We start from the raw sequence: 13,467 nt of genomic DNA, 5'->3' as shown, positions 1-13,467 counted from the left end.
CTCTTGACCGTTATGCTGACTTACACTGTCCTCTTCTGCTTTTCTGCTTTTGTTCACACCAGTCCCTAGGCCAAGAATGTTATCATTCTCTGTTTGAGTCTCTGCACTCAAAGCCCCATTTAGATGCATGTGTCACTATGAAATTCACCCTGATTCCCCTTTCTATACAGCAGGACATTATTTCTCCCATCTCAAATTTCCCAGAATTCCCTTATCCATAGAATATACTAGAGATCTTCCTCTTATCTTTTAATAGTTTGTAGACACCAAAAACACTCAGAAAACCAGCGACATCAGGAGGGTGATGTCTTGACTTGCAAGTGAATTGTACTTAAATGCAACAGAGCGGTGCAAAGTCATCAACCTCCCTTTCTCCTCCAGAGTCATCTGAATCTAGGTCAAGATGATTGGCAATGGCCCAGGATGCAGTGAGACCCCTTGGCCTTTTTAAACTAAAGTCTTTCCCAGGTCTCAGTTTGTCTGAGGCAATACCCATTCAGGAATTAAAGGCTAGGTAAGAATCCTGGCAAAAGATATCCTAGTTTGCCTTCATTAAAAAAATCAATCTGGGAGAGGAAGTTCCTCAGGGTTTCTGACCAAAACAGAAACAATTGCTATTTACACTCACTCTGAGCCTTCAAAACCCAAACAATGAACAAGTAAAACTTGGACTGGTACCTATTATTAGCCAATCAGTGAAAGCCAAAGTGATTTGGGTTTAAAGGCATAGTCAAATAGCTCCATTTGAATCACAATGTACTTTATGAAAACCTGGTTCTTCAGAGCTATATTTCAAGAGATCATAAATAAAAACTACATGAGACAAAAGAGTTAATTGTCCCAGTTTATCTTTTAAAAATGATAGAATAAATGAATAGAGAAGGAAAAAAATAGCCCCCAATACTATCATATTGTCCGCAATTTAGTGGACCTTTAAGAAACGTTTATTGATTTGCTAAGTAATTTAAAATAACAATCCAACTAGCACTTATTAAGCAGGTTTGTTTTTTTTTTTTTTTTTAATTTCTTTTAGCTCCTTCTATTATGTCTTCCCTCAATAGAATGTAAGCTTAGGGGATACTTTTGTATCCCCAGTGCTTGGCACAGCTTCTGGCACATAATAAGAACTTAATAAATGCTCATTTCCTTCCTTCCATCCACTAGCTGGAAATATCTATGCTAGGACCTGGAGACAGCAAGACTAAATGCTAAAAAACAAAATAATGATTCCTCCCCTCAAGGTGCTTACATCCTATTGAACAAGATATGACATTCATGTTTATAAGTGCAAGGTAATCTGAGGAAGAAGAGAGCAATTCCCCACCCTGACAACTGGAGGCGATTGGGAAAGGCTTTCTGGAGGAGTTAAAATCAAAGTCCATCCTTGAAGGAAGCCTGTTTTTACTGTTGTTGTCATTGGTGTGGAATCATATCAGTCCGGTCCAATTCTCCATGACCCCATTTGGGGTTTTCTTGGCAGAGGCTACTGGAGTGGTTTGCCATTTCCTTCTCCAGCTCATTTTACAGATGAGCAGACAGGGTTATATGACTTGTCCAAGGTCACACAGCTATTAAGTGTCTGAGGCCAGATTTGAACTCAGGAAGATGAGTCTTCCCAACTGCAGGCCTGGTGCTCTGTGCACTGTACCACCTGGCTGCCATTTGAAGAAAGTCCACGCGTCTGAGAAGGGAAGATCAGGAGGAATTGTTTTGCAGACATCGGAAATGAACAACCTGTGGAAATAGAGCAGGAAATAGAATGTTTGGTTGTGAGAGGATGATGTATGGGGAGATTGTCTTTCACATAGAAGTCGGACCAAAGACATCTGAGGCCTGTTTCTGCTCTAAGATTCTGTAATGGTGATAGTCAGTCTGGCATGGTGGAAAGTTTACTGGATCTTCACTCAGGAGAGCTAGGTTGCAATCTTGCCTCAGGCCTTTATTAGCTGTAGTCCAAAGTCACAAAATAAGTAACTGAGAGATGATTTGAACCGTAGTCCTCTGTGGTTAAATCCAATGATCTTTATACTAAATGTATTTGTCATGACATCAGTCCACCTTTGAGTAATTTATTCCTATTTGGATGAAATCATTTCTGTGCATAAAATTTGTGGTTCAGAACTAGCCTACAAAGGGGGGTTGTTGTCCTATTTTATTTATTTATTTTTGGTTTTGGTTCTAGGTTTTTGTTTTGTTTTTTCACAAGACATCTCTCAATTCTGGCCTTTTCTCTGACCATCCCTTTGCCTGGAATTCTCTCACTCCTCATCTCTGCCTCCTGGTTTCCCTTGGCTTCCTTCAAATACCAGGTAAAATACTACTTCCTACAGGAAGTCCTAGTGCCTTCACTGTTGATTAGCTCCAATTTATCTGGTATTTATCTTTTTTTGTACTTAGCTGTTTATATGTTGTCTCTCTCATTAGATAATGACCTCCTTGAGGGCAGGGATTGACTTTTTTTCCCTTAGTTTTGTTGTTGTTGTTGTTATTATTATTATCTTTCTTTTGAACACCAGCATTTAGCACTATGCCCGAGAGAGTAGCAGCTTAATAAAAGCTTGGTGATTGACTATCCTTTTTCTTGAAAATTCTGAAGAGCTGCTCTTTCTCCTTCTGTCTTCATTAACCAGAAGTCCATTCTTTAGCTAAGAACATAACTTGAGGCCAAATGCAGGCTCTGATATCTAAGCAAGTTACATTTGTTATTATTGATTTAGCAGGGGGTAGTACAATGAATAGAGAACCAGGGCTGGAATCAGGAAAACCTGAGTTCAGATTTGGCCTCAGACAGGTGCTAGCTATGTGATCCTGGGCAAATCCCTTAACCCTGTTTGCCTCAGTTTCCTCATCTGTAAAATTGTTGAAGTCTAGAGGTTTAGGGTGCTGGAACCCCAAGATCACGATGCAGGCCCTGCCTGAATGAATTCAACCCAAATCTTCTTCCAGCCAAAGAAAAAGTTTATTAGAGATAAACCATACAGGTCAGACTCTTAAGGAATCTGAACATTAGTAACACCTGTAGGGATGAATGGGCATGAGAAAGTCTCAGCGTTTGAATGGGGGACAGGGTGGATCTTACATACACTAAAGTAACTTTAGGTGGACAGAGGAGGGGGCTGGGAAAAGGGTCTAGGTGAGAATTTGGATTGAAAGGTCTGAGAGATTGAATAGACAACAGGAATAGATAATGAGAGGAACCAGAAGGAAGAAGTTTGAAAGGCATCTGAATAAGGTCAAAAGGTGGGGCTAGGGCTTTCAAAGGGAGATAAGGGGAGTCCATAAGGAACCTAAAAGTTTAAGGGTTTTCTGGGACCTGTAGACAAATGGGAGCCAGATTCTTTTTACGGCAAGGGGCAGAGGCACACCAGAATAAGATCAAATGGTAGGGCTACGGCTTTCAAAGGGAGATGAGGAGTTGGGGCCCGTAGAGCCAGATTCCCTTTGGGGCAAGGGGCAGGGGCAAAGATCTCGGCTCGGGCCCATACCCCGACAAAATGAGCTGGAGAAGGAAATGGCAAACCATTTCAGTATCTTTGCCAAAAAAAAAATTCCAAATTGGGTGAGAATATATGCAGAGGCCATACACAGGCTCTCATACTTAACATGTAGCCGAACTTAAAAAAAATCACATTATTTAGAATAATGATTGCTTTTCAGTGAGAGAATTAAGTGAATAAGCAAGAGGCAGGTGTTATTCTAGTAAGTGTATCCCATAGGCAGGATGTAGTAGTAATTTATAGTATTATAAAATTAAATTTGACACCCTCCCCCAAGCAAGCATTTAAGAAAGCATCCTAAAATGGTGGTTCTCAAGGGGGAAAGGGCCTTACAGATCACCTAGTCCACCTGTTTTACTTTGACGATGAGGAAATTAAGGCCCAGAGTAGTAAGGTCCTTAGTCAAGGTCACAGGTGAAATAAGTAGCAGAAGGGGAATTTGAACCCAAGCTTTCTTTCTTCCCCCAAATCCATCGCTCTTCATAATGCAGTATGTTGTTTTCTTCTATATTTGCCTACTATAAGACAAGCAAGTCCCCAGAGAGACAGATGGCCTCCTTTTGTCAGTACTCTCTTAAATGTAGGTGCTGCTTAAGTAATATTTATGGCTATGATCATTGGCCATTATTCAGAACCTTTATTATACACTGTCACACGTTGGCAGAACTCCTAACTCATCCAGATTCCTCTATTCACAATCTCTTAGTGATTCCCCACTGCCTCCAAAATAAAGTATAACTTTAATAAAATACTAAACAAAAAATAAAATAAAACAAGGAATTTAAAAAAAAATAAAGTATAACTTTCTGGCTCTGTTACTCAAGACCTACAATCTGACTCCAACCTACCTTTCCAACCTTATCTTACACTCTCTACCCCTTCATTTACTAATGTCCCAGCCAAACTGGCCAACCTGCCACTCCCTATCTATGCAGTACTTTGAATGTACTAAGCACTTAAATTCTTATTCATTCATTCACTCATTCACTCATTCATTCATTTCCTAAAGAAGTAGTATAGGAAAAAGCTTAATTTGGTACCAGGAGTCCTGGGTTCCAGTCCCAACTCTGATATTATTATTAGCTTTCAAGATATATAGATACATGGATGAATGGATATATACATATATATATTATATATATATATAATATATATATATACACACACATATATGTATATACTCACACACACACATATATGGGTATGGGTGTGTGCATACATGTGTGTGTCTATACATATATGTGTGTGTATGTATATGTATACACATGTGCATACATAAACAGATAAATGTGAATAACTTGATTTCTCTAAATTTTAGTTTTATCTTCTGCAAAATGGGTATGATACTACTCACACTAACTGCCTCACTGTGTTACTTGATGAAAACACTCTCTAAACATTAAAATGCTCTATTGAGTTGAATGGAGGTTCTTGCCTCTTTATCATTTGTTTGCCCTGTCTCCTCCGATACCTGTAATTGCTTCTTGACTCAGAGACTTTTTTTGAAATTCTACCCATCTTTAGAAATCCATCTTCTTTCCTACACCCACTATAAAGTCTTCTCTCACCCCCAGTTCCTTTAGCAACAAGTGGTCTTTGCCTTGTCATTATTCTCATAGCATGTTGTCCATCTGAATCTATGCTCTTTCATTCTACATTAGAATTATTTCTGTAATTCAATAAGCTAATCAATGAGTATTCAGTAAGTGCCTTCAAAGTGCCTGATACCCAGAGTATACAAAGACAAAAGCAATCCAGTCATTGTCATCATGGAGCTCATCCTCTATGAGTGAGACAACTTGCACCTTTATAGATACTTGCAAAATCAATACCAAGTCATCTGGGAAAGCAGAATATTAGTACCCAGGGTCAGGGAGGTGAAGCAGAATCAGGAAAAAGTTTTCCTTTAAAGGAGGATATTTGAGTTGAGCCTTGAAAGAAATTAGAGTTCTAAGAAGCTGAGGTGAGCAGGAAATGTGTCTTTGCTATAGAGGACAGCCAGTACAAAGTCATCAAGAAGGGAGTTGGAATGTGATGTGACAGAACAGCAAAAAGGCCTGTTTAATTAGACCATATAGTGAATGGAAAAGAGTAATACAATAAGTAGTAAGTGATAAGGCTGGACAGCTAAGTTGGGGCTAGGATGCACATATGTCTCATCCTTCCTCCCACTTTAGGTTTCATGTTCCTTCAGGACAAGAGTCAGCTTATATTCACCTTTGAATTCCCCCAACACTTGACAAAGTGTCTATTTAAACAAACATTAATAGAATTTAATTTTATGGAATTGAATTGAAATAAAATGTTTTAATACTTTGGTATCTAAATGTAAAAAGCCTATGAAATCACATACAAACTGAATTTTTGAGGTTTGAGATCACTAGAGCTTAATCTGGGTGAACAGCCACCATCGTGTCCACGATGGTGTCAAAAACAAAGGATCAGCATGATGCCACCATCCATCAGCGTAAAAAGCAAAGTGTTCATTGAGTGATTCTTAGCCTATAGAACCATAGCTAGTAGGGAGGAAAGCAACAATACAATAACTCACAGCCATTAATAACCTGTGTGTATCACGTAAAGTCTGTGGACACTTGCTCAGAATAATATTTTTAAATACATAAGACTTGAAAAGATGACACAGGAATTGTCACGGGGCTGCACCCTGCCTATCAGAGTCCTGGCTTCCAAGCAGGAAGTTGAGGGTCACAGTCTGTTGTGTGAAAGCAAGGAAGTCTTAACTGACCTCTCCTCTGTGGACAATCAGCAACCATGGCTGGTTCGGCTCTCCTCTGAATGGCTAAGCGTTCCTGTGCACATCCTGTTCACGACCCTGACACGAGGGCTGCATGCTATGAGGGGATCTACTGACTGGCTGTAGGGCTCTGATCATGCAATCCCAAGGTGCCTTGAGGTTTATAAAGGTCACACCCAGCTTACAATAAACAGGAGCTTCTGCCACCTTGCTGTCTCCCGCCTCATCTGTGAATCTCCAGGTTACTGGGCACTGAGCTGGTCTCATGCTCACCACTGCAGCGGCCGCAACAACTGGTGCCCAACGTGGGGCGGATGGATAACAAGCCTGACAGATACCCCATGGGCGGAGTCTAAACTCCATGAATAAAACGTCAGCAAGCTTCGAGCTTTCGGCCCGACGGAAACGGGTCTCTGAGACGTTTCCCATCCTTGGGGGGTGGAGAAGGTAAAGGTTTCGCTTTACACAATGGGGCAAAATATAGGGCTTCTCCTTCCCACAGATGAGGAGAATTATGCCAGAGCTTTATATAAGGTAGCAAAGAATGAGGGAATAATGATACACCTAAAAGATTTTAGAAAATTTGTGATGTTGGCTTTTCAGGTATCCCCCTGGCTCCTGGAACAGGGTTGCTTTGAGCCAGGGAGATGGAAGATTTTGGGGGAGCAGCTGACCTCATATGATGGTACTTGCACTGGAAAAGTTAGGCTTTTAGACTATACCATCTACAATCTTGTAAAACAGATTCTGATGAATCAAAAGCAAGGAGAAGTCCGGTGTTTTCCAGTCTGTACTCAGACAGGTTCCTCCCTCCCCTCCCCCTCTGCGAGTAGACCTTGCTCTCCTAAACTAAGAGAAGATCTCGCAGACCTCCCTCTCCGGCCACCCCCAGGACACTATCCCAACTTGGGGGAGCTGGAGGACACTTTAAGAAACTTGGTAGCGACCCCTCCCGAGAATCGGGGATTGCGGGAGCAGGATAGTAAGGAATTTCCACCAACAAAAGCAGAAATTCCTGCACAGGATGTTAGAGGAAAGTTTCTTGCAAAAGAATTTCTTACTGCGCCACAGACTTTGGGAAGTGGGTGTGGCCACCTTGGTGCGCACACAACAAAGTCCAGCGATGAAGAATCACCATTACAAAAGGGCATTAGAGAAGCAAAAGAAAAGGGTGAGGGTGTTAGTGAATGGGATATTGGCCTCTATCCGGTCATTGAAGAACCTGATCCCTTTAATCCAGGACAGGTACGGAGGAGGCATGAAAGTATTCCTTTTAAAACCTTGCTGCAATTAAAACAAGCAGTTGCCCAATATGGACCTACTTCACCTTTTGTAATGTATCAATTAGAGGTTATCTCTAACTCTATTTTGTGTCCGAATGATTGGAAGGCAATAGCCCGTGCAGTTCTGACTCCTGGAGCTGCTGTCTTTTGGATGGCTGAATTTGTAGATCAGTGCCATATGGTTTCATACCAATTGGCATCTGGACCCCAAGGAAAAGCCCTCTTCGAACAGATGAGTGGCACAGGGGATTTTGCTACCACTGCCCAACAGCTAGGATATGCTGAGGAGGGCTATCATAGAATTGCAGTACAAGCTAGAAAAGCTTGGTCTAGGATACCAGAAAAGGCGCAGGCAAAGGAGTCTATGACCGCTGCCCGGCAGAAAGCTACTGAGACTTTTGTTGATTTCGTGGCTAGAATTCAAGAACCAGTCACACGAACAATGGGAGAAGTAGAAGGGACTGAAATAGTCATAAAATCACTACTTAGAGAAAACTGCAATGAAGACTGTAAGAAAGCCATGCTAGGTTTGCCTAGGGACGCAACCTTACAGGAAATGATAAGGAGATGTGAAAAGGTAGGGACTCAGTGTTTTCATTTTGAGTTGATGAATCAATTTTTAGCAGAGCATAAGTCAGGGGAAAAAACAGGGAAAACATGCTATCAATGTGGGAGAGAAGGGCACTTTAAGAAAGACTGCAAGTCAAACAACAGACGCCCTGCCACGCCCTGTCCGAAATGTAAAAAGCTAGGGCATTGGGCTTCTGAATGCAAGTCGGGAAATGGGCACAGGGGCTCTGCGGGAGCCCCGAATACTTGTCCCATGGGGATGACAGTACAGGAATCAAACCCTCTCACAAACGAATGGGGGAAGAAGTACATGACTCTAGCTGCCCAAGAAAAACAATTCGAGTATTGAAATTGAGAAGCTTAGATAATTTTAGACTGCCACCCCATGCTGTCTGTAATGTCCCACTCATGGACCAACAATTGGTCCATGAATTGGACCAGAATTGGGGCCAGAATTTTCCTTAATTACCATATCACCCCCAGATCAGCACTACTCACATGCAGTTCCAGTAATTCAAATGTATAAAGGCTCCCTCCCTCACCTCACCTTGATTAACACTAACAATGATGATACCTATATAGAAAGGGTACAGTGCATGGCTCAAGCCATCACCATTACTGCAGAATTCCACATAGAAGATCCTACCATAATAAAAGGCCCACAGAAAGGCTGGAGGTCAGGAGCATTTTTTACACAAGCTGTCTCTATGGACCATCCCCTATATACTATAAGTGTAGAAAAACAGAAATTTACAGGGTTGATTGATACTGGGGCTGATAAATCAGTATTCCCCGCAGACCAGTGGCCACCTTGGTGGCCTAAGGAATTGGCTTATACCTTTTTACGAGGTATAGGAGGCAATCAAGAAACAGAAATCTCTACACGTCCCCTCACATGGGAAAAGGACAATAAAAGTGACAAGTTCCGTCCGTATATCACAGCAGGATTACCTCTTATTTTATGGGGACGTGATGTTCTTACAGACATGGGTATTACAATCAGCACAGATTTTTCATAAGGGCCACTGATGTTTCATTAACAGCACATAAATTAGTTTGGCTTACAAAAGAGCCAGTGTGGGTTGATCAGTGGTGCCTGACACAAGAGAAACTCACTGCCTTACATTCTTTAGTATGAGAGCAATTACAGCAGGGACACATAGAGGAAAGCTCTAGTCCGTGGAATTCTCCTGTATTTGTCATAAAGAAAAAATCAGGAAAATGGAGAATGTTAATAGATTTAAGGGAAGTAAATAAAAGAATGGAAAACATGGGTCCTTTGCAAACAGGACTACCCTCACCAAATATGATCCCTAGACATCAACCCTTGTGGATCCTTGATATTCAGGATTGTTTTTACTCCATTCCCTTGCACCCTGATGACTGCAAGTATTTTGCATTTTCTATACTTACACCAAATCACTGTGCTCCTGCTAGGAGATATCAATGGAAAGTTTTACCACAAGGAATGAAAAATAGTCCTACTATTTGCCAAAGATATATAGCAGACCTACTAGAGCCTTTAAGAATCAAATATAAAGGAGCCTATTTAGTGCACTATATGGATGATATTCTTTGTAGTCATGCCAATTTAGAAGTCCTTGAGCAGATACTCCAAGAAACAGTATTTATTTTGACAAACAAAGGGCTTCAGATAGCACCAGAGAAAGTGCAAAAACAACCTCCCTTTCAATATCTGGGATTTCAGCTTGACTTGGGGGAAGTCTCTTTACAACCTCCTGAGCTTAGACAAGACAAGGTACAAACTTGAAATGATTTCCAAAGATTGATAAGAGATATTCAATGGATGCGACCAAAGATAGGCATTACTAATGAGGAGATGCAACCCTTATATTCTATCTTAAAAGGGGATCCCCACTTAAATTCTCCTAGAAAATGGACCCCTGAGGCTGAACAAAGCTTAAAACAAATCATTGGGAAATTAGGAAATCACACCCATTGGGTATCTCCACAGAAGGAGATTGAAGCCACATTGATAATGGCTCAACAACATCCACACATTATACTTCACCAAGAAGAAAAGATTATAGAATGGTTATACAGCAAAACCAGTAATAAAAGAGTTTTAACTAGTTATCTAGAAGAAACCTCTATGTTGGCTAAAAAGGCACTTCTTCGCATTTTACATCTTAGTGGACAGAAAGGCACTTTGTGGGTCCCTGTTACAAAAGAAAGACTTGAGACCCTTTTATATTGTGATGACAATTGGACTGTGTTATTGAATCTAGGTAATATTCAAGCAGGACAAAAACACGCCTTTGCTAAATGGTTTAATAACTGGCAATGGATATTCCCCAAGATTGTCGGGAATACACCTGTTGATGGTTATAATGTCTATACTGATGCTACTAAAGAAAAGAAAGCTGCTATATATTGTCCTGACTTAGACATTCATACAGTTATACAGACTCCATACACTTCCATTCAAAAGAATGAGCTATATGCTCTTCTACATGCTTGCAGAATACCTCAACCTATTAACATTATTACAGATAGTCATTATGCTGCTGGTGTGCTTTCTCACATAGAAACAGCATATATCAAACCTGAAGGTTCACCAATAACAGAATTGTTTTATGAACTTCAATCATGCATCAGATCAAGACAACATCCTCTGTATGTAATGCATGTAAGATCCCATACAGATGGGTTAGGTCCCATATTTTCAGGGAATAATATTGTGGATTCTATGTTTATAGGCAATCGTCAAGAAGCACAACAAGGACATGGTAAGTATCATATGTCAGCCAGGTCTCTACGTCGCCTTTATGGCATAACCAGAGAACAAGCCAGAGCTATAGTGAGAAGGTGCACTCAATGTGTCCCTTTCAATTCACCATCACTTCGCTCTGGTATCAATCCTAGAGGACTTTTTCCTAATTCTCTATGGCAAATGGATGTTACCCATATTCCACCATTGGGGAAACATAAATTCCTCCATGTTACTGTGGATACATTTTCTGGATTTTGTATAGCTACTCCTCAAACAGGAGAAGCTGTTAGACATGTTATTAATCACCTTTATCATGCTTTTGCTATAATTGGCCCACCATGTGCGATAAAAACTGATAATGGGCCCGCTTATACTGCCAAGCAATTACAAGCCTTTTTTCTAGAGTTTGACATACAGCACATATGTGGTATCCCTTATAACCCAACTGGTCAAGCCATTATTGAACGAATAAACCAAACCATCAAAACCTTCTTTCAAAAACAAAAAGGGGGAGCTGAGAGGTTATCCCCTCAAAGACAGATTAATAAAATCTTGTATACTATAAATTATTTGAAATTTGATGGTAATGACCTTACCCCTGCTATGAAATTCTTTTTACCTCACAATTCACCTACCTTGACTCATGATGGCCCAACTATATACACAGATAAAAAGAAATTGGTCCTGTGGAAAAATCCCAATAATGAATGGGTAGAACCTTTCAGGGTACTAACCTGGGGGCCAGGGTATGCTTGTATCTCAACAGGTGAAGGAGCTAAGTGGGTGCCAATGAAAACCCTCAAGATTGTCCCTACTCGGGAGACACCCCAGGAAGAAAAGAAGGAGACCCAGCAAAAGAAAGAGGAATGAGTTTGACCTCCCCACATAAACTAATGCGACTTCATCATCAGTAAAATACAGCTTGACTGTACATGAGGCAGCTGCTTTGTTGGTCCCGCACCAACAACGTGGAGGGCTGCATACAACTGCACAACGTCACCCTTGCCATGACCATTCCCGGAATGGGGCCACACCAGATTCACCTACATGGAGGACAGGGGATGCCCTGCTCCAATGCCACCTCCCTGCGCGCGGGGGGTCTGGACAAATGTAAGGTGAACGGTGACTCTGGGTCTGGCTGGCCTCATGTGGAGACTTGTGTAGTGGCGCGCCGCCACGGCATGAATTTAAATGGGACTATTGTTCAATCATGGCATGATTCTGGACGCATGACAATTCTACTTACAACTGGACAGTAATCAGAAACCACTTGAATGGTCTATTCTTAAATAACACAATAGAATCTGACATTGTAACTTTATATAGATTAGCCTCTGAAATCAAAAAGGCTTCTGAACAGGACTTGGATCCTGACAAAACAGCAGAGAAAATCATACATTGGTTTGATAATGCCTCCAATTGGTGGGGGTCATTTGAGTATTGGATTATACTGATTGTTGTAGTGTGCTTACTTTTATGCTGCTTACCTACTATCGTGGGATGTGTACTAAAAGCTATTATAGAGATGATTCGCAAAATCTCAGCCCAAGTACAAGTCCTAGCAGAGATCCATCCGCAAGGGAGCTCCTCTAAAACAAAAAGGGGGAATTGACACAGGAATTGCCACGTGGCTGCACCCTGCCTATCGGAGTCCTGGCTTCCAAGCAGGAAGTTGAGGGTCACAGTCTGTTGTGTGAAAGCAAGGAAGTCTTAACTGACCTCTCCTCTGTGGACAATCAGCAACCATGGCTGGTTTGGCTCTCCTCTGAATGGCTGAGCGTTCCCGTGCACATCCTGTTCACGACCCTGACACGAGGGCTGCATGCTATGAGGGGATCTACTGACTGGCTGTAGGGCTCTGATCATGAAATCCCAAGGTGCCTTGAAGGCTATAAAGGTCACACCCAGCTTACAATAAACAGGAGCTTCTGCCACCTTGCTGTCTCCCGCCTCATCCATGCGTCTCTGGGTTACTGAGCACTGAGCTGGACTCATGCTCTCCACTGCAGTGCCAGTGACAAAAAGAAACCAATTTAAGATACAATTATTAAAATACTAAGAGTAATCAAAGTAATATTTCATAAAAATTACAAAAAATAATCAAAACAAGTTGAGGGTAAGAAACCTTGGGAACCTAGGGACTTAAAACCTAAGTGAACAACACTGGCCCAGTCAGATTATAAAGGACTCAATTTTTTTGTTGTTGCTGGGTTTGTTTCAGCTGTGTTCAACTCTTTGTGACTCCATTTTGGGGTTTTCTTGGCAGAGATACTAGAGTGGTTTGCCATTTCCTTCATTTTTTTTTACAGGTCATTTTTTACAGATGAGAAACTGAGGCAAACAGAGTTAAGTAACTTGCCCAGGGTCACAAAGGTTATAAGTATCTGAGGCTGGATTTGAACTCGTGAGGATGAGTCTTCCTCATTCCAAGCCTAGTGTACCATCTAGCTGCCCCAAAATTCAATTAAATAAACATAATAAGTATAGTAAGGCTAATGTGTTACAGAGAGGTGGTATAGAATGATAGATTTGGATTCAAAAGACCTGGGTTCAAATTCCTGATCTTTTCCTTACCGACTGTGTTATACTGGGAAAATCACCTCACTTTGTTATCTAGAAAATGAGGTA

At 41.2% G+C, this 13,467-nt stretch overlaps 1 protein-coding gene across 1 annotated transcript; it reads left to right on the top strand.

Annotated features, from left to right (window-relative positions):
• The first annotated feature begins 6,807 nt into the window (after positions 1 to 6,807).
• On the top strand, positions 6,808 to 8,368 carry LOC114024658 (endogenous retrovirus group K member 21 Gag polyprotein-like). The gene is made up of 2 exons (XM_027837748.1): positions 6,808 to 8,112; positions 8,288 to 8,368. The coding sequence occupies exons 1-2, from the start codon at positions 6,808 to 6,810 to the stop codon at positions 8,366 to 8,368; spliced, it is 1,386 nt and encodes a 461-aa protein (XP_027693549.1).
• The last annotated feature ends 5,099 nt before the right edge of the window (positions 8,369 to 13,467 follow it).

This window comes from Vombatus ursinus, unplaced genomic scaffold (assembly GCF_900497805.2).
Source record: "Vombatus ursinus unplaced genomic scaffold, bare-nosed wombat genome assembly UNPS02014822.1, whole genome shotgun sequence".
NCBI classification, from domain to species: domain Eukaryota; kingdom Metazoa; phylum Chordata; class Mammalia; order Diprotodontia; family Vombatidae; genus Vombatus; species Vombatus ursinus.
The sequence above is the reverse complement of the archived record's forward strand: the minus strand, read 5'-3'. Positions and strand labels throughout refer to the sequence as shown.